This window comes from Ciona robusta, chromosome 3 (assembly GCF_009617815.1).
Source record: "Ciona robusta chromosome 3, ASM961781v2".
NCBI classification, from domain to species: Eukaryota; Metazoa; Chordata; class Ascidiacea; order Phlebobranchia; family Cionidae; genus Ciona; species Ciona robusta.
Genome location: NC_143237.1, coordinates 10,876,361 through 10,903,620, shown reverse-complemented (window position 1 = coordinate 10,903,620; position 27,260 = coordinate 10,876,361). Strand labels below are relative to the sequence as shown.

Genomic DNA, 27,260 nt, shown 5'->3' with positions numbered 1-27,260 from the left:
AAACCTTTCGTGTATTTGAACAGTTCAGTTTATTCAAATATAAACAAGTAACAAAACAATAAAATTAACAAAGATTTTGTGCAAATGATAAATTAGATCCAAACAAATGAACTCAACAGTTTCCTGCAAAAATAAAATAATATTTTAGAAACTACATTAAGTCAATCGGACCCCGCGTTTGAATTGTCGGATTTGCCGCGAGTTTTCATTTTAAACCAAGGAATATTCGTTAAACGAAAAACTACCCTGGTAAGAATTGACCAAACAATGCTTTAAACAAAAGTTATATTACATGGTTAGTACTGCAAAAAAATTAAACACAACAAAACTTGATTTACTTGAGGAATACAGTAACGAAGATAATAATAATTAAAAAATGCGAATTAGCAGCAAATGCAGTCGTTATAAGTTATAACATGCTACGGGTAAAAACTACCTGGGTAAAAGGGTTAGATAAAGACGTGGCTGCTAAACAAATACTAAATAAATGCAAGTATGCAATCCCCAGGTTTTTGTTTGCAGACAACAACATAATATAGGCTTTAAATTGAAACTCGTATAAAATAAACGCAAATCTAACATATTCCCAACAGAATACTGTGTGCTAGTAAAAAATTCAGCGGCGACGTTATACACCATCCTTGACCGAAACCGTTAACTTATTTTCTCTTTGAGTCTCTGTTTATAATCACCACAGCAGAGTGGGATTGTACGCTTGCACCAAATACGACGAGTTATTAACACATATCCAAAGTTACTATTGCTAAAAGTTAAATATTTATATATTATTTATTATAAAGCCGCCAAAACACTGCCCACCACACCCATTACACAAGTGGGTAAAGCCCCTGAATGGGGAATTCACCCACGATTCCAACATAGATATCTAAACGTGACAACGTTAACTCATGCGAATCTCTACTGCCCACGTGCGGCGTAAAATATTAAATAAATAATAATTATTTATCCTCGCGTGGAGGGGCAACGACAGTCGTTTTAAAACGGCTGTTCTGTTGCATACACCTCGTGCCAAATGTATGTAACTTTGTAAGTGATTAATTTTCTGTATGGCTGAGGCTGACAATTTAAACAACCCATTAGTGACCACCAGTTGATAAGCGATAGGTGCCAAATTGAATGCCCTGGGCGAAATAAAACTTTATAGGTTGATAAGTTTATTGTATTTATTTTTGCTTGTTAATATTACTATGTGCTACATGTTATATATACACGATATTTTATGCAAAACAAACTATTACGCAACATCACAAGAACAATAAGCGGCAAAAACAATGATAACGATTATGTCGTAATATACACTCACAGAAATAAAAAAGAATAGAACGCGCATCTTTAATGTCGGCAAAGGAGAGAGGTGATACACTCTCTCTCTTTCGCGGGTCGTTCCCGTTTACTATTGTAGTCAATGGAATCGACGGCGTTTTATGTATTTTTTTCTCGTTTTTTGACTTAATTTAATGTTTTAGGGTGAAACAACTATTTTCTAATATTTATATATTTCAAACAAACCGTTTGTTTGAACATTTTTAATTAAATTTATTATAGAATTAAGTTTACCAAAAAAGTGGTAAACTGTAAGCGTTAACCTACCAAATAACTAATAAACTTGAATAGTTGGTGTAGGTTTTGAAATAAACAGCTAAAACCTCCCAAAAATACATGCGCCTATCTTTTACAATGGAGACCAAGCGAAATGGGGACGGAGTTGGCGGTCACGTGAATAGAAAAAAGAATATATCACGGTTTTGAAAAGTTGCGCGTTCTACTCTTTTTTATTTCTGTGTATACACTATATACAACATATTATCATTTGTTGGTGACGTAACAATATCCATTGTCAAGTAATTATAGGCGAAAGAGCAATTGTGACGAAGTTATTTCATTTGACGTTTCGCATTTTCCAGACTTTGTTTGATGGTGGCAATATATCCAGCTCTTTCATCATCGTTGATATCCTTAGCTTTCCTACAAGCTGCAAGAGCTTTGCGAAAATACTGGTAGGCATCGTTGGGTCGGAAAGTGTCGTAATACGTGACACCGAGATTGTTCAAACTAGCTCCGTACACATGATACTTTCCAGCTCCCTCCTTGAAAACACTCTCCATAATAGCGATCACTTCCTTACATGTTGATTCTTTACCATCCAAGTCTCCAACCAAATCCTCACTCAATTCGATATAATGCAAACAACGAACTTCCCACAAACACCGTTCTTCCTCACCGACGTCATCAGATCGTCGAATCATTTCTCGCATGTCACGCATCAGTGAAATCACGTGGATTCGAACGATTGGTTTCAATCCTTTGTCACGTGATAACATTGCCTCGGTAGACTCATAGATCCCCTTTGCGCAACCCACTATCCCGACCAAACCTGCTAACGATTGATTTCCATAAAACTCTGCAGCGATTTGATAAAACAAAATCGGTTCTATGTCTCTCTCTTCACCCATGATAGTGTCAGCAAATGTTTTGATTTCATCCGGTGTGGTTTGGAATTTCTCGTTTATTAACATTTTTAGTTGATCTTTGGTTCGAATCGCGTCTTCCGCCTCTTCAACCAACACACAACATCGGTAATGGTTGACCAGATCCTTAGATCCAATGATAGCTGGGTCGAGTTTTATTTGTTGCCTGGATACGCCATAAGCTTCGTCGTATTTTTGCTCTTGCAGTAGTTGACCAACGGTATCAGAATCTGTATAAAACAAGAGAGCTCAGCTCTTATAAAAAGGAATGAAACTAAGATGTCATTTAGAAAGTTAATACGTAAATACTATCACACAACAAAGCGACTATGGGTTAAAGAATACAATAAGGTTTGCTATTTTTACATTATCGCCTGAAACGTTCTAGTGTGTAATTCAACAGGCGCTGGCAGTGATATTGCTATCTCACATTCTCATAATTTACAGACAGTAGAAGCGCTGTGCGTGCTTTGTTGGACCTTGATAATACTGTGGAATAATAATGTAACATTTTTTAAATATCAAATAGAGGATCATAAAAAGACTATCTTGCCCCACCCTACTATAATTATATCCGTTCATTAACAAGATCTAACCTGGAGCAAAAATGTCTTCAAGTGCTGGTTTTAGTGACGTCACTCCACCATGTGATCCTGGGAAAAATATTAAATTTATTGCATTACGAGTCTAATACATTTCACTTTAACACCAAACCTGGTTTCATAAAATCATCAGCAATTTCAGAAAATAAAATCGCTTCCATGTCTTTCCCTTCACCCCTGATAGTGTCAGCAAATTTTTCGATTTCATTCGGCGTGGTTTGGAATTTCTCTTTTAACAAACTCTTCAGTTGGTCTTTAGTTCGAATCGCTTCTTCCATCTTTTTAGCCAACATACAACATCGGTAATGGTTGACCAAACCCTTAGATTCAATGACAGCTGGGTCGAGTTCTATGCGACGACAGGATACGCCATAAGCTTGGTGGTATTTCCGTTGTTGCAGTCGTTCACAAACGATATCAGAATCTGTATAAAACAAGAGAGCGATGTAACGATGGATGCAACTTATTTAACCTCGCATGTCGGGGCAACGACAGTCGTTATAACACGGGTGTTCTGTTTCATACACCTCATGTTCGCTTACAGGTTACCACGTATGTAACTTATTTAACCTCGCATGTCGGGGCAACGACAGTCGTTATAACACGGGTGTTCTGTTTCATACACCTCATGTTCGCTTACAAGTTACCACGTATGTAACTTATTTATCCTCGCATGGCGGGGCAACGACAGTCGTTATAACACAGTTGTTCTGTTCTATACACCTCGTGCCCGCTTACGAGTTACCACGTATGTGACTTATTTATCCTCGCATGGCGAGGCAACGACGGTCATTATAACACGGATGTTCTGTTTCATACACCTCGTGCCCTCTTACGAGTTACCACGTATGTAACTTTGTGGGCAAGCTCCCTAACCCCCAATCAATATCGTTGCCGGTCACAGTTAATAACAAATGTTCTAATAAGAGTTATATAATGTTTAAACAAGAGGGTTACCATCACCATGTAGGGTTACCATCACCATGTAACTTTAGTCCAATAATTGAGCACGGTAGTGGTCATATAGATCCTTTTTCGTCGAACAGTTGTTCTTGGGTTTGTTGTTGTTGTTGCTGATAGGGCGATTTTTTCCGCACTTATCCTAATTCTCAATTCTAGCATTTTTTCTTTTATCTCTTGATTTAAATCAAATCGTAATATATATTTATAATTTTTAAACTAAATTTTCAGATTTAAAACCGCACAATTAGCGTGTGTGCACCGAAGCGTAGACGAGTGCATTTTTCTTATCGTTATCTTCGGTATAAACACCGCGTCTCTCGTTTCTTCGCTCTTTTAGTTTACTGCTCGCAATAATTCATTATGCAGCCGCCACAATATGAATAATATTAACTTCTAACCATAGATAATACATATATAGCTAGATAATACATATATATGTATTAGTTATGTTCTAACATTACCTATAATACTGCGTGATTACGGTTTATTCAAATTCACAAAAACAAACGTCTTTAAGCGACGACATGGTTAACTAGTGTAAGTTTACATGTCAACACATGGTACAGGAGTTGTACAAAGCGTATTTACACACATTCTTTACCAAACTTTCGATTCTTGTACGTCTTAAGTTTAATGAGTTATAATGCACGAATAAATGCATTCTTTCTACTGCTTGAAATCCGCTTTGTTGGTTCCTTTTGATTTGTTTTTGACCGATCTCAGTCGACCATTAGAGTAATAGCGTTAATTAATACCATGCTAATTAGTTTAAACCGTGCTCATGCATTAGATCTGTGATCTCTTGTTTAGTTACTTCTTGTATATAGGCTTTGAAACTTGTTAGCTTTGTTTTCAGTAAAAGAAATTATGTTTTTAGGTGAGCTTATAATTAAGAGGCCGTCAATTATTTGAACAGTTTTTAAAATCACATTATGTAAAATAAATCACAAATAAATAGTTATAGCTATTAAACATAGAATCTAACCTGGAGCAAAAATATCTTTAATCGCTGGTTTTCGTGACGTCACTGCACCACGTGATCCTGTGAAAATAATATAAATTGAGTCTGTTTATATTTTAAAATATATTCATCAACAAACCTTGTGGGTTAATTTGCATATCTTGTGTTTATATTTTAAAATATATTCATCAACAAACCTTGTGGGTTAATTTGCATATCTTGTAACGATGACGTGGCTTGCGATACGCTTGGTTGCTCAACCGTGTAATTGTGGGTCACGTGCTCTGTATTAAAACACACGCAGTAAAATATAGAAACTGCAATATTAAATAATCAAACAAGTTGCATTATTTACAAACAATGTTGTGGGACATAATTAATGACCACTAGTGGCAGTATCGAGCATCAAGCACAATATTCTATGGTTACGATGCGAGCGCCCTAACCACTGTGTTACGGTGTCGAACTAGCGACGATAAGCGTCGTTTAACGTAAATTAACGGATATTTTACCAGATATTTGTTCATTATTTATTTTGCTGACCATTTTTATCAACAAACCTTGTGGGTTAGTTTGTATATCTTGTGATGACGTAGCTTGCGATACGCTTGGTTGATCAACCGTGTAATTGTGGGTCACGTGATCTGTATTAAAACACACGCATTAAAATATAAGAGCTAAATAAGCAGACAAGTTGCTTCATTTAGAAAAAAATTGTGGGTGATTGTTTTATTTGTATGGCTGGAAAAACCTACTATAATTAGTGACCAGTAGTGGCAGCATCGAGCATCAAGCACAATATTCTATTGTTACGATGCGAGTGCCCTAACCACTGTGTTACGGCGTCGTAATATATTTGTTCCGATTGATATATTTGTACCGGGCGCTGCGTTCCTGTGCATGCGCAGCAGGTCGGAACAAATACAGTGACCACCCGGTCCAAATTTATTACGACCCTCCGTTGAAAACATTCCAGAAACGACGTTTACACGTTAAAACTTTAGTTTTTGATTTAAAGTCAGCAGAACTGAGTTGGTATCTTATTTGTAGCCTAGAAAAAGTAAGTACCACTAACAAACTTATTTTATGCTAGTTTAATAAGCAAATTTTACTTATAATTTACAGGTGCTGGTGGACCAAGGTGATCCTAGAATACAAAAATTATAGCGGCCACTTTCGACACCTTCTACTCGTGCTACTAACATAAAATTTGGGCACTGTACTAACTAGACCCCAGGGGTACCAATTTTAAAATTTTAATTATTCGATAAAATATTAACTATAAATATTAATTTTGTCATATAAAACATATTTATAGAATTTTCTCCCGATCCAGCTTTGAATATGTTATAGCGTAACGTAATACCTAAAAAATGAAACATTATTTTGTTTAAAAAAGTGCGGGGATAGATGTTAAATATAAAAAAGTATGATCATAACTTGAATCATATAAATATTAAATTTTCAAATATTTTCGGCGAAAATATAACTTACGCATATATCTATGTAGGTCACTAGCATGTTATTCCCATCGAAAAAATAATAATTTCAAAAAAGCAAAAAAAACTTTTTTCAGTTGGTACGTATTTATTAGAGATCGTATTGTATTTGTTCCGACCTACTACGCATGCGCAGTAGCGCCCGGTACAAATATATCAATCGGAACGAATATATCACGACACCGGCAACGAAAAAGCGACGATAAGCGTCTTATAACGTTTATACTTAGCAAGTGGTGCTACACATTACATACAACAAACCTGCCGTTTCTACGTTCATTGCAATCTCCCTGAAAATACAAGTGAGCTTTAATAATCGATAATATTCAAACAGTAAACCAACAACACACAACCTACCTGTTATCATGTTTATTTACCACAATACTTGGTATAGTAATGTGCAAGTTAATTGGATCTTGCTGGTTTTCATTCCACATTCTTGTTGCTTTGAGTGGAAACTACAGTGACGACTCGTATACAAAACTACCTCCAACTATTGCGAACAAAGATATTGTGTTTAAGCTAATACGACTGAATAACGCTGGCGAAGTTTCGCTACGATAGAACAGAATGTTCGAGCAATGTCATGCGTATCTTACAGTTACCTTAGCCTTCTAACCTCTGAGTTATAACAATACACAATTCGTTTTTCCCGGAAAACAAATGCTTCATCAGGATACCACGCTTCTATGTAGTATCTTTGCCGAGAATAACACGTTACATTTGCCTAACGCGTTTCCATGTGGTATTAGGATAATGAACGTACTAATGCTAAATGGAATATACAAGTATTGTGCCTTGCGTCGCGAAACGCCCGTGTAGAACAAAACCTATTGTGACGTCATAAACGTGGTGGTCAAACGATGAGCTAACTATGACGTAACTATCGCTCGCGATACCGAAATCGACGACACGTTCCCATTATGCCTTATTGTGACGTAACAAATGCAGTTGCTTTAAGTGGAAACTATAGTGACGACTCGTATACAAAATTACCTCCAACTATTGCGAACAAAGATATTGTGTTTAAGCTAATACGACTGAATAACGCTGGCGAAGTTTCGCTACGATGCAACAGAATGTTCGAGCAATGTCGTGTGTATCTTACAGTTACCTTAGCCTTCTAACCACTGAGTTATAACAATACACGATTCCAACGATACAAAGCTTAATGTTTAGGTGCTCGCATTTAACCAGAGGGTATCGGACTCAATGTTCTTGCTGCTACCGTTGTTGGACGCATGTGTCCTACTGTAGTCATTATACCAAGTTACTTAAATCGACATCATACGGTTGTTGGGTCCTTAGTAAAACTAAGAGTTTGTTGGGAGTTAAAAGGTTAAAATCGAGATATCTCGGTTATTTTGACAAAATCTCTTACACCGGCGCCGTGGCGTAGTGGTTAGCGCGCCTGCCTGTAACCATTAGGTAATGGGTTCAAGGCGCGTCGCTGCTACGATTGTGGGCGTATGTGTCCTTGGGCAAGACACTTAACGGCAATTGCTCCAACCCAGTGGTCACTAATGGGTTGTCCAAATTATCAGCCATACATAAAAAAAATGAAAAAATGAAAAAAAAATAATCACCCACAAAGTAACATACATGGTAACTCGTAAGCTGGCACGAGGTGTTAACCCGTGTGATAACGACTGTCGTTTTCCGGCCACGCGAGGATAAAGTAATTTACATTCATTCATCTCTTGGGAACTTTTTAAACGCTAGACACTGCTTACTAATAGTAATTCTAATAATACTGCTGAATAACAAATAACAATATTCTGTTGTCTGAAGTAATACATTACTGAAGAAGTACTTTTAAAAAAATTTAAAACTTAAAATAAAACCTCAATTTAGTGCAGAACCAACTTCAACCAGCCATCCACGTAGTGTAACTGCCACGCATTGGAAGGCGAGTGTTTTGTAAGCGAGGACTGCGAGCCAATCAACCAAAAGCGGGGAGGGCTAATCAACATTGAAAAGTGTTGCCGTGTTTCTATTTCTTATATATTTCCTCCCCTTAAAATATTTCAACACCAGCGGCACCTGGAAACACTGTTACCATGCCAACGTCCAATGTTTAAAAAACGCTTAAAATTCTGGCGGGATAATTATATTATAGCAGAAGCTGTCGGATCATCGTTGTTTATTAAGAAGACGAAATAAAAACAGAATCCAAATTGCGGGTCAAAATCTAACACTACGTCTAGCTAGTTGTACCCCAAAGTTTTAAATCTAGTTGTACCCCAACAGAACAAATCTAAAACCAATCACTTCTTGAAGCTGGATGCTGCTACCAATGGTAGCCTACCACTGTGGGTGTATGTGTTCTTGGGCAAACCACTCAACGGCAATTGCTCCAAACCAGTAGTTACTAATGGGTAATGGGTTGAATATTACCACTTTTACGTCTAAAACACCCCACTTACACATTAATGGAATATCTTGGTACAACTGCCCTGGTTTATTCTCAGCGGCGCTGACGCCCACTTTGGAATCCACTGTTTTAATCAGTCAAGCTTTTTAGGTGCATTTAAATATCAGTATCGGTTTTAAAAAAGCAATATCGGTCGGGCTCGATAACCGAACACTGTTTGTATTTTCACGCTGTGTTGAGATGTTAAAGTTAACTTAAAGGGGCATACCAACGAAAAATGAAAATTTCTATATGGATAGATATGCTCAAATGTAACCTAAACGTACCATCAAAGTTTGCCAAAACGATACGGCTTCTAAAAAATCGCGTGAAAAAAACCCGCTGGAATAAAAAAAAATTGGGTGTTTCGACAATGCATGGGATTTCCCATAAGAAAAAAATTCACTCATCTTTGATCGTTTCTAGTTTCTGAAATACTGAAGAAAATTCAAATTTTATTTCTGATTTGGTATAATAAATGCTTCTTCTTCAAGAATATATAAAAACATTGTAAAACATAGACTTTATTATGTTTTAATTTTTCGATTGAACGTAGGTACATACCAGATTATGCTGACTCAGCATATTTTCAAACCGAATGTTAAACACGAAAAACTGACTTTTTTTATAAAAAATGGTACAGTAGGTACTAGTGAGACATAATGAACATATTAATATAAAAAAGTGCGAAAAATTAACTAATAAGAAAAAAGTGCTGAGTCAGCATATTATGTAGCTATGTTCAATCGAAAATTAAAACATAATAAAGTCTATGTTTTACAACTTTTTTATATAGTTTTGCAGAAGAAGCATTCATTATACCAAATCAGAAATAAAATTTGAATTTTCTTTAGTATTTTAGAAACTAGAAACGATCAAAGTTGAGTGAATTTTTTTCTTATGGGAAATCCCATGCATTGCGCAACGGCCAATTTTTTTTTACTTCAGCGGTCAAATTTGCGATTTTGAAACTCATTTTTTTCAAAAGCTGTTTTGTATTTTAAAACTTTGATGGTAGCTTTAGATCACATTTGAGCATATCTATCAATACACAAATTTTTATTTTTCGTTAGTATGCCCCTTTAAGCAACATCGTAGTCAACCAAATCAGCCAACGGACCTTGCAACCCGCTATGTTGCTGCATAAACGTTGTGCGACAGAGAAATGTCACAAAAGATTAATCAATCTTTCTATCAGCCTGAAGATAATAATACAGATATTATATAACTCTACATTGATTACATTATACCCTCAGTCTTATACCAAGCTAAACCCAACATCATACATTCGTTGGTTCTTAGCGATCTTTCCGTAAAGCAAAGTTACAAAACTAGCAATACACGAAACAAACAACATACAGGTTTAACCTATAGACGTATAACGCTGTATATAATATATTGCCTATAGCACGCGTATATATATGTTGTTAATCCGAGCCCTAGCACGCCTAAGTTGTTAATCTGAAGGTTTGATATCGAACATCCGTGAAATGTTTGAAGTTCGACGATTGTTAAACCTGTATAATATATATGGGCAAGGACAAACACAGCGTTTCATTATATAACCCTAGCCCGTTAAATCTTTCAATAAACATTGCGAGCAAGAAGGTTTTTAACCAATACGTCCTTGTTATGAATCGAGTCTTCCTTATTGTATTCAAAGGAACCAATTTAAGCGATGCAAGATCATACAAAATATTTATATATTATTTATTATAAAGCCACCAAAACACTGCCTACCACACCCATTACATAAAGTGGGTAAAGCCCCTGAATGGGGAATTCACCCACGATTCCAACATAGATATCTAATCGTGACAACGTTAACTTATACGAATCTCTACTGCCCACGTGCGGCGTAAATTAACTAAGCAGGTTGGTTCGTGTTTTTCCCGGAAAACAAATGCTTCATCAGGATACCACGCTTCTATGTAGTATCTTTGCCGAGAATAACACGTTACATTTGCCTAACGCGTTTCCATGTGGTATTAGGATAATGAACGTACTAATGCTAAATGGAATATACAAGTATTGTGCCTTGCGTCGCGAAACGCCCGTGTAGAACAAAACCTATTGTGACGTCATAAACGTGGTGGTCAAACGATGAGCTAACTATGACGTAACTATCGCTCGCGATACCGAAATCGACGACACGTTCCCATTATGCCTTATTGTGACGTAACAAATGCAGTTGCTTTAAGTGGAAACTATAGTGACGACTCGTATACAAAACTACCTCCAACTATTGCGAACAAAGATATTGTGTTTAAGCTACGACTGAATAATGGCGAAGTTTCGCTATGATGCAACAGAATGTTCGAGCTCTGAGTTAAAACAATACACGATTCCGACGACACAAAGCTTAATGTTTAGGCGCTCGCATTTTAACCGGAGCGTATCGGACTCTATGCTTTATGCTGCTACCGTTGTTGGACGCATGTGTCCTACTGTAGTCATTATACCAAGTTACTTAAATCGACACCATACAGTTGTTGGGTCCTTAGTAAAACTAAGAGTTTGTTGGGAGTTAAAAAGTTAAAATCGAGATATCTCGCTTAATTTGACAAAATCTCTTGGGAACTTTTTAAACGCTAGACACTGCTTACTAGTAGTAATTCTAATAATACTGCTGAATAACAAGTAATAATATTCTGTCGTCTGAAGTAATACAATGCTGAAGAAGTACTTTAAAAAAAATTAAAACTTAAAATAAAACCTCAATCTAGTGCAGAACCAACTTCAACCAGCCATCCACGTAGTGTAACTGCCACGCATTGGAAGGCGAGTGTTTTGTAAGCGAGGACTGCGAGCTAATCAACCGAAAGCGGGGAGAGCTAATCAACGTTTGAAAGTGTTGCCATGTTTTTATAATAAATAAATGATATTGTGTTTAAACAAAGATATTGTGTTTAAGCTACGACTGAATAATGGCGAAGTTTCGCTACGATGCAACAGAATGTTCGAGCTCTGAGTTAAAACAATACACGATTCCAACGATACAAAGCTTAGTGGTTAGGCGCTCGCATTTTAACCGGAGCGTATCGGACTCAATGTTCTTGCTGCTACCGTTGTTGGACGCATGTGTCCTACTGCAGTCATTATACCAAGTTACTTAAATCGACATCATACGGTTGTTCGGTCCTTAGTAAAACTAAAAGTTGCAATCGATATATCTCGGTTATTTTGACCAAAATATCTCTTAGGAACTTTTTAAACACTAGACACTGCGTACTGATAGTAATTCTAATCATACTGCCGAATAACAAGTAATAATACCTGCTGTCTGAAGTAATACAGTGGTGGAATTATAACTTAAGTCCTAAAATATAATCCTAATCTGGTGCAGAACCAACTTCAACCAACCATCCACGTAGTGTAACTGCCACGCATTGGAAGGCGAGTGTTTTGTAAGCGAGGACTGCGAGCCAATCAACCAAAAGCGGGCAGGGCTAATCAACGTTGAAAAGTGTTGCCGTGTTTTTATTTCTCATATATTTCCTCCCCTTAAAATATTCCAACACCAGCGGCACCTGGAAACACCGTGCCAACGTCCAATGTTTAAAAAACGCTTAAAATTCTGGCGGGATAAATATATTATAGCATAAGCTGTCGGATCATCGTTCTTTATTATGAAGACGAAATAAAAACAGAATCCAAATTGCCCGTCAAAATCTAACACTACGTCTACATAGTTGTAACCCAACAGAACAAATCAAAAACCAATTATTTCTTAAGACTGGATGCTGCCACCATTGTGCCTCCATTATACCATAAAAACCTTTCGTGTATTTGAACAGTTCAGTATATTCAAATATAAAACAAGTAACAAAACAATGAAATTAACAAAGATTTTGTGCAAATGATAAATTAGATCCAAACAAATGAAGCCAACAGTTTCCTGCAAAAATAAAATAATATTTTAGAAACTACATTAAGTAAAGTGTGTGTATGGTATATTATTACACTATATACACATGTTGCACACTGTGGACAAATAGTGCACACCATGGACACATGTTGCACACCATGGACAAATAGTGCACACCATGGACACATGTTACACACCATGGACACATATTGCACACCATGGACACATGTTGCACACCATGGACACATGTTGCACACCATGGACACATAATGCACACCATGGACACATGTTGCACACCATGGACACATGTTGCACACCATGGACACATAATGCACACCATGGACACATGTTGCACACCATGGACACATATGGCACACCATGGACACATGTTGCACACCATAGACAAATAGTGCACACCATGGACACATGTTGCACACCATGGACACATATGGCACACCATGGACACATGTTGCACACCATGGACACACATTGCACACCATGGACACATGTTGCACACCATGGACACATATGGCACACCATGGACACATGTTGCACACCATGGACACATGTTGCACACCATGGACACATATGGCACACCATGGACACATGTTGCACACCATGGATACATATGGCACACCATGGACACATGTTGCACACCATGGATACATGTTGCACACCATGGACACATGTTGCACACCATGGACACATGTTGCACACCATGGACATATATGGCACACCATGGACACATGTTGCGCACCATGGACACATGTTGCACACCATGGACACATATGGCACACCATGGACACATGTTGCACACCATGGATACATATGGCACACCATGGACACATATTGCACACCATGGACACATGTTGCACACCATGGACACATATGGCACACCATGGACACATGTTGTACACCATGGACACATATGGCACACCATGGACACATGTTGCACACCATGGACACATATGGCACACCATGGACACATGTTGCACACCATGGATACATGTTGCACACCATGGACACATGTTGCACACCATGGACACATATGGCACACCATGGACACATGTTGCACACCATGGACACATGTTGCACACCATGGACACATATGGCACACCATGGACACATGTTGCACACCATGGACACATGTTGCACACCATGGACACATGTTGCACATATACAAACACACAATCACTTACATGGGTTAAACAGTTTGTTGAACAGAGGGGATGAAATTGAATTCAGGTTAAAAGTACGGGCTTGAAATATATTTCCGAATGTTGGATCTCCGGTTATTACTCCAAGAGTAGCAAGGTTGGCAAACGGACCAACAGCAACAGAAATTATTTCAACTTTGTTCGTTTGCGCGAGTTGTACCAATGTGTTGACGTCGCTGTATGGAATATATTGGTTTCATTGAATGTCAACATTTGTATTGGCGAGTAACTTTAAAGTTATACTAAAAGTGTTCGTGTATAAAACAGAACACCCGTGTTATAACGACTGTTGTTGCCCCACCATGCGGCGATAAATAGGTTTTAATTACCATGGTTGATCAATTGCATTATAACATCATATTCACATTCTGACATCATATTTACCTCATGGTTTCTTGAGCGAGTCCATCGGTGACAACGACCACCAACCTCCTGGATGCCGGGAATCGACTTCCGACTGAGTTAAAGTTGTTGTTGATTGTTGAAGTGATTGACAGCGTGGTTTTCGTGGATTGGGTCGTGAACTGGGGGGTTGATATTTTAAGTTGTTGTGTGTAAGCTTTAGTATAGACATATATACCACAAGTACAGCGTTGTGGTTTAGTGGTTAGACTATTGTAAACAGAGGACACTGTGATTGGTACTTTTGTACCACCAAACGGTAAACCCAGTGATTACTCATCGATTGTCCAAATTGTTCGCCATACAGATAAACAATCACCCATAAAGTTACATACGTGGTAACTTGTAAGCTGGCACAAGGTGTATGAAACAGAACACCCGTGTTATAGAGGATAAATAAGTTACATCCACCCATGTATTACATCACAACCAACTTACAGGAAGCGAGGAAATAACATTGTTGATCTGTGGTAGGTTCTGGGATTCCCCTAACTCGATATCAGTGACCACACTGCCGGTATAGCGCGTCTGGAAAGTAATTTTAATAATGAACAACTGGTCGCTATAGATATTTTGGATACATGTCTATACATACAATGTCTCACTGTATAAAGGGCAAACTGTTTGTTTTTATTAAAATTTATTATCTTTTTTATACCAGAGGATAAGTTACACAAAATATCCATTATTTTTGTTATTTCTAGTTTAACAATCCCGAACCCAAAGTTAAAATGGTTTGAATCCAATCTTAATCCCCCTTAACTCCAACCCATAACCCACCAATCCAAATCTGATTTTCCCATCTTGTAAATTCAACCTCGGAATAAAACTTTGCATCCAGTTCTTGATGACAATAAAGTTTTGTGATGTCACTGACTGCATGCCATCCAATACAAACATTAGGTCGATGGTCCCTGTGTGGGTATATAAGTTACATACGTGGTAACTCGTAAGCTGCCACAAGATGTATGAAACAGAACACCCATGTTATAACGACTACTTGCCCCGCCATGCGAAGATAAATATCATATGTTTATCTTAAAACAACAAAGAAAATTATTTTTTTCTGAACAAAAACAACAGTCTAGAAAAACTACTTAAGGGGAAAGTGTCGAATAGGAATGTTGTCGTTCGATATTTTTATATAGGAGGTTTATATCTCCACACAACACTCACCACATGCGACTTCATCGAAACAAGATTCTTGTTTTGTTAAACATCCAGCAGGGACATTCCCTGATGTGATACAACTCCTGACACCACTCCTGGTGCCCGTCCTGCACACATTGGTGCACGAGGTGAACGTGAACGCCGAGTACGACGCGCACAAGTCTTCCTGACAGTTTGTTTGCTGTAGAAATATTGTTGATGGTGAATGAATGTGACTTATTTATCCTTGTGTGACAACAGCAGTTTATTAGTGACCACTGGTTTTAACCAATTATCATTAACAGAAAAATGACGGTTGTTAAACTAAACTATGGAAGAAATGATCAAGGAGCAAAGACATATTTTCAGTTGCACAATAGTGGCAGCACCGAGCCTCAACCGACAGCCCTCTGGTTACACATAACATGAACAACACAAACCACCCACCCTGGCTGAAGCTGCAGTTCCTCCTGCGCAGAAAACGTCACCAACGACATTCCCTCGACTCCTACATGTTCGTGTTTCAGTACGGGTCCCAGGCGAGCACGATATATCGGGTCCCATGCATTGACCTGGGACCCATGCACTCCAAGCTGCTGAAGGACAAGCAGACAAACAATTCTCAACTTCTGATGGTTGGCCTTGGCACCTGGGAATGCAAAGACTTATATAAACAAAAGAGCAAAGCTCTATTGAGTGAGCACGTATTAGTTGTCAACCATACAGAAAAATAATCGTTCACAAAATATATAAGCTGGTACGAGGTTTAGAAACAGAACACCTGTGTTATAACTTGGATACATTAACATGTGCAATTATGTACGCCTATGTGCGATTGGGCACTTATGTGCGCCTAGGTGTGATTGGGCACTTATGTGCGCCTATGTGCGATTGGGCAATTATGTGCGCCTAGGTGTGATTGGGCACTTATGTGCGCCTATGTGCGATTGGGCACTTATGTGCGCCTATGTGCGATTGGGCACTTATGTGCTTTGTGTGCACCTTTTAACCATCATAAACAACCAATATTCAACTCACGGTTTGGTCAGCAAGGCATCGGGACATGTCCTCGTCCTCGTTCTTGTTGCAGTCGTACATTCCGCCCCCCCACACGACCCCCATGGTGACCAATCACTCCATGATGGTACTATGGGATTAAAAGTTGATTTTTAAAAAAGGGAAACTATGGGTTAAAAATTCTCAGTTAGGACCTCTATATTTTAAATCCCCACAAATTTAATGTTAGATTGATTTTAAAAGTCACACATTTTAAGTATAACTTAATCTGAATATTCTTATTAAGAAACTACCTGAGGAAAAGTGTCAAATAAAAATGTGGTTGTTCGATAATTACACAAGATATTTATATTTCTGCACATTACTCACCACACGCGACTTCATCGAAGCAAGATTCTTGTTTTGTTAAACATCCAGCAGGGACATTCCCTGATGTGATACAACTTCTGACACCACTCCTGGTGCCCGTCCTGCACACATTGGTGCACGAGGTGAATGTGAACGTCGAGTACGACGCGCACAAGTCTTCCTGACAGTTTGTTTGCTGTAGAAATATGGCCGCTGATGAATGAATGTGACTTATGTATCCTTGTGCGGCAACAGCAGTTTATTAGTGATCACTGGTTTTAACCAATTATCATTAACAGAAAAATGACGGTTGTTAAACTAAACTATGGTAAAAATGATCAAGGAGCAAGACATATTTTCAGTTGCACAACAGTGGCAGCACCGAGCCTCAAACCCACAACTCTCTGGTTACACATAACATGAACAACACAAACCACCCACCCTGGTTGAAGCTACAGTTCCTCCTGCGCAGAAAACGTCACCAACGACATTCCCTCGACTCCTACATGTTCGTGTTTCAGTACGGGTCCCAGGCGAGCACGATATATCGGGTCCCATGCATTGACCTGGGACCCATGCACTCCAAGCTGCTGAAGGACAAGCAGACAAACAATTCTCATCTTCTGATGGTTGGCCTTGGCACCTGGGAATGCAAAGACTTATATAAACAAAAGAGCAAAGCTCTATTGAGTGAGCACGTATTAGTTGTCAACCATACAGAAAAATAATCGTTCACAAAATATACAAGCTGGTACGAGGTTTAGAAACAGAACACCTGTGTTATAACTTGGATACATTAACATGTGCAATTATGTACGCCTACGTGTGATTGGGCACTTATGTGCGCCTATGTGCGATTGGGCACTTATGTGCTTTGTGTGCACCTATTAACCAAAATAAACAACCAATATTCAACTCACGGTTTGGTCGGCAAGGCATCGGGACATGTCCTCGTCCTCGTTCTTGTTGCAGACGTACATTCCACCCCCCCACACGACCCCCATTGTGACCAATCACTCCATGATGGTACTATGGGATTAAAAGTTGATTTTAAAAAAAGGGAAACTATGGGTTAAAAATTCTCAGTTGGGTTAATTTAAATGTTAATATAATAAAGGTTTGATTTTTATGGTAAATGTAACCAAAGCACGATGCAAAGATACTTACCGCACAAAACTTCATCAAAGCAAGATAATGTCGTGGATAGGCATGCGACAGGGGAAACCCCACCATCGAGACACCTCCTTGACCCCACTTTGACCCCACTTCTACAATTGTTTGAACATTGTTGGAAAACAAAGGGAGAATAATCGTTGCATCTCTCTGTGTTGCAAGGTGTCTCCTGCGTGACATGGTTGTTTGGGATGTGGTAAACCAAATACATTAGCACATATGGTGGTGGCTTCATGCACCTCATGCTCAGTGTCAACACTGTCAAGTTAGAATACTTTCATGTTTATCCTCCGGTGAAAAACCAAGATGTTGAATTGTCAGCCGTACAGAAAAACAATCACCCACAGAGTTACTTACTTGGTAACTTGTAAGCCAGCATGAGGTGTATAAAAAAACAGAACACCCGTGTTAAAACAACTGTCATTGCTCCCCCCATGCAAGTTTACTGAGTTACATTATTTAAATTCAAACCAAACTCACCCTTGTTGACCCTTGTGCCCCACCCTCACAGTTGCTATTAGCAACCACAACCCCTGATTCGAGGCAGTTCCTTGTATCTGTTGAAACCCCCGGTGTGCAAGTGTCACCCCTGCAAGCCCCAGGGTTCCAAACACCCCAAGTTCCCACACAAGGCACGCTACAATTCCTTGCTTCATTGGCCTCCCCTATGCACCTGGTGTATGAAGGTCGTTGTTTATTTCTTTGTGGTGAGAACTTGTGTAAATCATAAAATTTGTTCTCTTTGATTACAATAACAGAATTTATATTTAATAAACAAAGCAAAGAGATGGGAATTAACAGAACAAAGAAGTTTATTATAACACCTTGGTAAATTAAAAATGAAATATTTAAAAAAATTACAATATATCGGGTGATATTTACTTTATAACTAAAAACAGTTTGATACCAGGGTAATGTATTATCAACAACTTACATTTTAGTCGTAACGTCGCCATTCTGGCAACCCCTTGTTCTTGTTTGTGTTCCAGTGTTGCACGATTGCCCAACACAACCACCCCATGTTGACCATGAACCCCATGTTGGTACTAAACATAAAATATAATGGAAACACTGAAGATATTCCAACTTTGCTGGACGATTCCCTATGTGGTGCGTATTAAAACTTAGTGGCAATATGCACACATAGGTGCCGATTTATGGGATTTATGAGGCTGTTACCCACCAAGGTGTAAAATGTTAACGATGAGTTTTACCTAAAGTTAAAAAACAGGAGAGCAAAATGTGTGTTTGGTTCTCATATAACAACTTAAAAGTATTTATTTCACAAGTACCCAACAAACTCCAACCCTCACCCACCACATAAAGTTTCATCAAAACATCCTTCTTCTATTGTAAGGCATTGTGGAGGGGAATACCCTGTACTGATACAAGTCCTGGACCGAACTTTCCTCCCCGTTCTACTGCAATGGTTGGAACATTGGCCAACTGCATAAGTGGAGTATGAGGTGCAGAAATCGTCATTGCAAGTGGAGGACTGAGAGGAAATATATCAGTTACAATGTGTGTATAGTAATGTAGGGTACATGAGGTGTATGAATACACCATTTGTGTCTGGTGTATAAGAAGACAACCATGTTATAACTTAACAGTGAGCATGAGGTGTATGAATACACCATGTGTGTCTGGTGTATAAGAAGACAACCATGTTATAACTTAACAGTGAGCATGAGGTGTATGAATACACCATGTGTGTCTGGTGTATAAGAAGACAACCATGTTATAACTTAACAGTGAGCATGAGGTGTATGAATACACCATGTGTGTCTGGTGTATAAGAAGACAACCATGTTATAACTTAACAGTGAGCATGAGGTGTATGAATACACCATGTGTGTCTGGTGTATAAGAAGACAACCATGTTATAACTTAACAGTGAGCATGAGGTGTATGAATACACCATGTGTGTCTGGTGTATAAGAAGACAACCATGTTATAACTTAACAGTGAGCATGAGGTGTATGAATACACCATGTGTGTCTGGTGTATAAGAAGACACTTATGTTATAACTCGACAGTGAGCATGAGGTGTATGAATACACCATGTGTGTCTGGTGTATAAGAAGACAACCATGTTATAACTTAACAGTGAGCATGAGGTGTATGAATACACCATGTGTGTCTGGTGTATAAGAAGACACTTATGTTATAACTCGACAGTGAGCATGAGGTGTATGAATACACGATGTGTGTCTGGTGTATAAGGAGACATCCATGTTATAACTCAACAGTGAGCATGAGGTGTATGAATACACCATGTGTGTCTGGTGTATAAGAAGACACTCATGTTATAACTCGACAGTGAGCATGAGGTGTATGAATACACGATGTGTGTCTGGTGTATAAGGAGACATCCATGTTATAACTTAACAGTGAGCATGAGGTGTATGAATACACCATGTGTGTCTGGTGTATAAGAAGACAACCATGTTATAACTTAACAGTGAGCATGAGGTGTATGAATACACCATGTGTGTCTGGTGTATAAGAAGACACTCATGTTATAACTCGACAGTGAGCATGAGGTGTATGAATACACGATGTGTGTCTGGTGTATAAGGAGACATCCATGTTATAACTTAACAGTGAGCATGAGGTGTATGAATACACCATGTGTGTCTGGTGTATAAGAAGACACCCATGTTATAACTTAACAGTGAGCATGAGGTGTATGAATACACCATGTGTGTCTGGTGTATAAGAAGACAACCATGTTATAACTTAACAGTGAGCATGAGGTGTATGAATACACCATGTGTGTCTGGTGTATAAGGAGACATCCATGTTATAACTTAACAGTGAGCATGAGGTGTATGAATACACCATGTGTGTCTGGTGTATAAGGAGACATCCATGTTATAACTTAACAGTGAGCATGAGGTGTATGAATACACCATGTGTGTCTGGTGTATAAGAAGACACCCATGTTATAACTTAACAGTGAGCATGAGGTGTATGAATACATCATGTGTGTCTGGTGTATAAGAAGACACTCATGTTATAACTCGACAGTGAGCATGAGGTGTATGAATACACCATGTGTGTCTGGTGTATAAGGAGACATCCATGTTATAACTTAACAGTGAGCATGAGGTGTATGAATACACCATGTGTGTCTGGTGTATAAGAAGACACTCATGTTATAACTCGACAGTGAGCATGAGGTGTATGAATACATCATGTGTGTCTGGTGTATAAGAAGACACCCATGTTATAACTCGACAGTTAGCATGAGGTGTATGAATACACAATGTGTGTCTGTTGTATAAGAAGACACCCATGTTATAACTCGACAGTGAGCATGAGGTGTATGAATACACCATGTGTGTCTGGTGTATAAGAAGACACCCATGTTATAACTCGACAGTGAGCATGAGGTGTATGAATACACCATGTGTGTCTAGTGTATAAGAAGACACCCATGTTATAACTCGACAGTTAGCATGAGGTGTATGAATACACCATGTGTGTCTGTTGTATAAGAAGACACCCATGTTATAACTCGACAGTTAGCATGAGGTGTATGAATACATCATGTGTGTCTGGTGTATAAGAAGACACCCATGTTATAACTTGACAGTGAGCATGAGGTGTATGAATACACCATGTGTGTCTGTTGTATAAGAAGACACCCATGTTATAACTCGACAGTTAGCATGAGGTGTATGAATACACCATGTGTGTCTGTTGTATAAGAAGACACCCATGTTATAACTCGACAGTTAGCATGAGGTGTATGAATACATCATGTGTGTCTGGTGTATAAGAAGACACACATGTTATAACTCGACAGTGGGCATGAGGTGTATGAATACACCATGTGTGTCTGTTGTATAAGAAGACACCCATGTTATAACTCGACAGTTAGCATGAGGTGTATGAATACATCATGTGTGTCTGGTGTATAAGAAGACACCCATGTTATAACTCGATAGTGAGCATGAGGTGTATGAATACACCATGTGTGTCTGGTGTATAAGAAGACACCCATGTTATAACTTGACAGTTAGCATGAGGTGTATGAATACATCATGTGTGTCTGGTGTATAAGAAGACACACATGTTATAACTCGACAGTGAGCATGAGGTGTATGAATACACCATGTGTGTCTAGTGTATAAGAAGACACCCATGTTATAACTCGACAGTTAGCATGAGGTGTATGAATACATCATGTGTGTCTGGTGTATAAGAAGACACACATGTTATAACTCGACAGTGGGCATGAGGTGTATGAATACACAATGTGTGTCTGTTGTATAAGAAGACACCCATGTTATAACTCGATAGTGAGCATGAGGTGTATGAATACACCATGTGTGTCTGGTGTATAAGAAGACACCCATGTTATAACTTGACAGTGAGCATGGGGTGTATGAATACACCATGTGTGTCTGGTGTATAAGAAGACACCCATGTTATAACTTGACAGTGAGCATGAGGTGTATGAATACACCATGTGTGTCTGGTGTATAAGAAGACACCCATGTTATAACTTGACAGTGAGCATGAGGTGTATGAATACACCATGTGTGTCTGGTGTATAAGAAGACACCCATGTTATAACTTGACAGTGAGCATGGGGTGTATGAATACACCATGTGTGTCTGGTGTATAAGAAGACACCCATGTTATAACTTGACAGTGAGCATGGGGTGTATGAATACACCATGTGTGTCTGGTGTATAAGAAGACACCCATGTTATAACTTAACAGTGAGCATGAGGTGTATGAATACACCATGTGTGTCTGGTGTATAAGAAGACAACCATGTTATAACTCGACAGTGAGCATGAGGTGTATGAATACACCATGTGTGTCTGGTGTATAAGAAGACAACCATGTTATAACTCGACAGTGAGCATGAGGTGTATGAATACACCATGCGTGTCTGGTGTATAAGAAGACAACCATGTTATAACTCGACAGTTAGCATAAGGTGTATGAATACATCATGTGTGTCTGGTGTATAAGAAGACAACCATGTTATAACAAACATAAAGTATATTGAGAAACAAATCACCTGCACTGCACCGGTATTTCCTCCTTCACAATTCTCGTTCAATACAACAGTAGATCCATCGAAACAAGACCGATATTTGAACTGGCTGCCAGGGGAGCAACCATCGCTACATGACGTCACCGACCAGCTCCCCCACGAAGCCCCTGGACACGAAACTCTACAACTCTGTTCCTCGTAACTGGCACCACTACAACTAGGGGGGTACAATTGTTGATTCGATTATATGCCTGAGTTCTGGAGTTTGGCACAGTGGTGAAAGCGCTCGTCTCTAGATCCGTTGGTAACAGATTCAAAGCTCTATGCTGCCACCTTTGTGGGCGAGTGTTTTTTTTAGCAAAACACTTAACGGTATTTGCTCCAAACCCAGTGGTCACTAATGGGTTGTCGAAATTGTCAGCCATACAAAAAAACAATCACCCATTAAGTTACATACGTGGTAACTCATAAGCGGGCACGAGGTGTATGAAACAAAACGCCCGTATTATAACGACTTTCGCTACCCCCCACATGAGGATAAGTCACAACCCTCACCTTTTATTCGGTAAATAATCATCATGGCAGCTTCTTGTTCTTCGTTGCGATCCAACATTGCATCTCGAACCCGAGCATTCGGTCCACAAACTCCAACTTCCCCATGACGGGTTCTTCACTGTATAATGAGATTGTTACGTCACATATATCATGTGTTACGTCACAACCAACCTGGCCAATTCAAACAGAACCATTTCGCGCGGTAACATCGATAAACAGAACTACTTGTGACGTCATGGTCCCAACATCCGCGAAACCGATGACATTGTTCCCTGACAATCGTGATTATGGTGAATTACTGGCAATTATGACGTAGTAAGTGATAACGTCACGATCGTACAATGAGCTCATGAATACGTAATTAGTAATAATGACGTAAAATGGGAACTGACGTCATAACCATGTTATTGCTAATTACGCAATCATGACAATACGCCCATGACGTCATAAGCAATGACGTAATAATCACCTGGTGACCCTCCACCCCCAGTAGCGAGCACTTTTATCTTCACACGACTTGATGAAACGGAATGGACCAACCGTGTGTAGCGACCTCAGTGGTTCCCGGGGCGGGTGGTTGTAAAACATGGAGGGGATTGGTTGGGCCGTCGTTGTCACGTGGGTGTCTACGTAATATATCTGTGACGTCACGATTGTATTTGTTGACGAAACAATTTACCTTCGGTAGATACGTAACAATAAGGTCTTGTGACGTCACTGTAACAACATCCGTGACTCTCGCAAACTGATCGAGGTATGACGTCACGATTAATGACGTCACATTTCCGCCTTCGTTCCGGGTTCACCTGACACCGCGCGGTTGGACAACTCCCTGTTTGATTAAACCGTGAATATTTAAACTAATTATTGGAATATAATACGTAACAAAGCCGACTGAGGTGCGACAATGAAACGTCGATTCCGCTATCGCACGATCAAAGAATAATTGCTCATTATGATGTCATAATTCATAAGATTATACCCTTTTTGTGACGTAACATGTATTATTGCAATGTTACAATAAAATTTACATATACGTCATAAAGCGAACGCTATTCCTTCTATTGGCTTCCCGTGCGGTGACGATTAATAAAAATAAACCAAGTCGAGTTGCTGAAGCTATTGCAGTGTGTGGATAAGCAGACATGACTTTTGGTTGGTTTGGTCATTTATATTCTCGTGGGTGGGAACTTGAGTGACTTATCCATGGTTGCCACTCCCATGCCCACAGTCGAGTTGCTGAAGCTATTGCAGTGTGTGGATAAGCAGGCAACAAACACGAACCTGTCTTGGCGAAACAAACCGGGGAACTTCGATAAACCGGATCTTGATAAAAACAACATCCGGCGTTCACGCATTCATCTTCGCTCATTGTTACGTCACCATTGCATGGTGTTCTTCTATAATGGGGAATCCAACATCTACAATCGTTTGGCATCTCTGTGATGTAACAATGCAGTTAATACAACATTGTTACGTCACAAAAGGGACACGTACGTAATATAAACAAGCATTGTTTCCACATAATTGGATTGTTGCAACATATTAAACAATAATGCAAAGAATTTTCAAATATAAACAAATAATTAAGTTTAAAAATTTTAGATTTAGATTTTTAAAGAACTGTTCCTACCTTGAGCGTTGACTTTGGTATAAAAATGATAAAATATAATAAACAAACAAAGTAATTCCATCTCCGATGTCTTGCTTATACTCTTCGCTAACGATGTGATTTAACGACCGGCAGCGACAATCACTTATAAACATCGTCGCGTTAGCTTATATGCTAAATATAGTGTGATGTCATAATCAAGAACAATATAATTGGAAGGTTCATATTCTAGGCTGGATTGTGACGTGGCAATCCGGATAGTTCGGTCACGAATTTGAAAAGGGTTTACGTAACAAACGCTACAAACACCCAATAATGGCGATTATTTCATAAAAATCATTTTTCTTGATAAAATGGCACAACTGAAAAATGCGTTTCTCTTCCCACACGCCTAGTCTATGGCGTTTTTTTATTACCTACAACCATGGCCTTGTAGACCGTGCTACAACTCACTGTGAGTTTATTACATATTTTATGTTAAGTTTAATAACCACGCATTTTGTTTGGTGTCTTTAAGTCTATTTATCTATAGCGTGATTTTACCGACTCTCGTTTTGTGTTATCGCATTCCATGAGATATAAATAACAATTATGCTGCGGTCCGTAAAATGATTTATGTTCTATAATGCAAATCTCGACGGGCTTTATTACCAAATAAAAACATGAAGCTTCGATAATTAGCATTGTTAACGCACAGACGTGAAAAGTTCGTTTAAATTTAGACTTGTTCCTCGAAAATATTTTACGACAAAATTATGAAAATTTTTGTTGGAATTTAAATTTCACTGTGACCTCACGTTTTCCACAATGACGTAATAATAGGGATGATACTTTCCATTGTTTATAAACAATACACGTTATCTACGTCACTATTAAATGTAACAGTAACGATGATCGAAAAATGAACACGTGTTTGCTAATTATTGGTCATTAAAATTATATAATTGGATTAATTAATGAGGCGGTTACTAATAACTACGTGCACGTTGGTCTCAATTACAAATTAGAATCTCTGTGAACTTGGTTACGTTATGTGAAACTTGTTGCGGTGCGTTAATCGTTGGGCACGTAGATATCAAAAGTGAAGATGGTTCGCTTTGGTGTCACTACTTTTAAAAATAATGATTTTTACGTATTTCTTTTTCGGCGGAACAACTCGGACCTGTAAATGTCTTCAAACCCCTCGTGTTCGTTAACGCGTTGCCATCAAGATTAACGTTGTCGACACAACAATGGTGGCAGCATTGAGCCTTGAACTCAGTAACTTCAAGTTTTAGACAAACGATCAAACAATTGCGCTACCGCGATATTTCGTATAAAAACCTCGACAGTTGGTATTTGGTCAAATTCCACCAACATCCGGTGGTAGTTACTGTACACACGGTGTGTAGTGTGGTGAAGTGACATAAGTTACACTTCAACACAATCAAACAAACATCGTATCCATGACGCATAATATTGAAACATCGGCGGCAGGATTATGTACATGGTGACGTCACAGTAACAAGTATTACGAAACAAACACAGACTAAACAAAGACACACCTGATATTTTCTCATAATGTCCATTATTGCGTCATAGCCACACTCCCTTTTTATATATCATCATCTAACATGTGTGTTGGCTTTACCTAAAATATTCATCCGCATTCGTCGCGGAGTAACATCAACTTTTTAATTCTGTCTTCTTAATCCCAGCCTTTACCCCATGACTTCACAGGGAAATTGAGTTACGACGGTTCTATAAGTTGAAAACGACACCTAGCGTGTATTTAGTGTTGAACCTTGACCACTAGAACGCGCCAGAGAGCCAAAACATTAGGGTATAATTCTAAAAACTTTATTTAGACTGAATAAGGTTTAATTGTAGCTGTTTTTTAATATTGGTATTCTGTACCATGACAAGCAACTAAGAGGTAGAACAGGAATTGCTACGGCAAGAGGAGGTTTTACGTACTACAAGTAACTTTGCTTTA

At 38.7% G+C, this 27,260-nt stretch overlaps 2 protein-coding genes across 5 annotated transcripts; both read right to left on the bottom strand.

Annotated features, from left to right (window-relative positions):
- Positions 1–1,158: 1,158 nt before the first annotated feature.
- On the bottom strand, positions 1,159–7,087 carry LOC149739357 (uncharacterized). Its single transcript, XM_089874812.1, has 8 exons — positions 6,872–7,087; positions 6,776–6,804; positions 5,576–5,659; positions 5,213–5,299; positions 5,040–5,096; positions 3,204–3,515; positions 3,086–3,142; positions 1,159–2,719 (listed from the first exon to the last, which is right to left on the bottom strand). The coding sequence occupies exons 1-8, from the start codon at positions 6,949–6,951 to the stop codon at positions 1,896–1,898; spliced, it is 1,530 nt and encodes a 509-aa protein (XP_089730938.1). The 5' UTR covers positions 6,952–7,087; the 3' UTR covers positions 1,159–1,895.
- Positions 7,088–9,373: 2,286 nt separating this feature from the next.
- Positions 9,374–27,260, bottom strand: LOC149739356 (coadhesin-like). 4 transcript variants are annotated; one of them, XM_089874798.1, is made up of 22 exons: positions 25,307–27,260; positions 24,958–25,113; positions 24,353–24,505; positions 24,143–24,299; positions 23,845–23,945; positions 23,674–23,791; positions 23,143–23,335; positions 19,419–19,596; positions 19,036–19,147; positions 18,582–18,774; positions 18,096–18,270; positions 17,849–17,957; positions 17,370–17,571; positions 16,950–17,124; positions 16,602–16,710; positions 16,011–16,212; positions 15,591–15,765; positions 15,195–15,328; positions 14,853–14,942; positions 14,397–14,536; positions 13,995–14,188; positions 9,377–12,825 (listed from the first exon to the last, which is right to left on the bottom strand). In XM_089874798.1, coding segments are annotated over exons 1-22 (3,129 nt in total). In that variant the 5' UTR covers positions 25,368–27,260; the 3' UTR covers positions 9,377–12,823. The 4 variants fall into 4 exon arrangements, with proteins under 4 accessions (XP_089730927.1, XP_089730924.1, XP_089730923.1 ...); XM_089874797.1 differs by lacking the exon at positions 9,377–12,825 and having other exon boundaries at positions 13,987–14,188; XM_089874801.1 differs by lacking the exons at positions 15,591–15,765; positions 16,011–16,212; positions 16,602–16,710 and having other exon boundaries at positions 9,374–12,825.

What these genes read in the sequence shown, in the direction of transcription:
- LOC149739356 (XM_089874797.1), bottom strand. Translation starts at nt 25,367, where the DNA reads ATGGAATTACTTTGTTTGTTTATTATATTTTATCATTTTTATACCAAA. An exon ending in GTTCTGTTTGAATTGGCCAG is followed by an intron (nt 23,792 to 23,844) that starts GTTGGTTGTGAC and finishes CTCATTATACAG; the next exon opens with TGAAGAACCCGTCATGGGGA. An exon ending in CTTTGATGAAGTTTTGTGCG is followed by an intron (nt 17,958 to 18,095) that starts GTAAGTATCTTT and finishes TTAATCCCATAG; the next exon opens with TACCATCATGGAGTGATTGG.
- LOC149739357 (XM_089874812.1), bottom strand. Translation starts at nt 6,951, where the DNA reads ATGTGGAATGAAAACCAGCAAGATCCAATTAACTTGCACATTACTATA. An exon ending in TGATGATTTTATGAAACCAG is followed by an intron (nt 3,143 to 3,203) that starts GTTTGGTGTTAA and finishes TATTTTTCCCAG; the next exon opens with GATCACATGGTGGAGTGACG. An exon ending in TGAAGACATTTTTGCTCCAG is followed by an intron (nt 2,720 to 3,085) that starts GTTAGATCTTGT and finishes TGTTTTATACAG; the next exon opens with ATTCTGATACCGTTGGTCAA.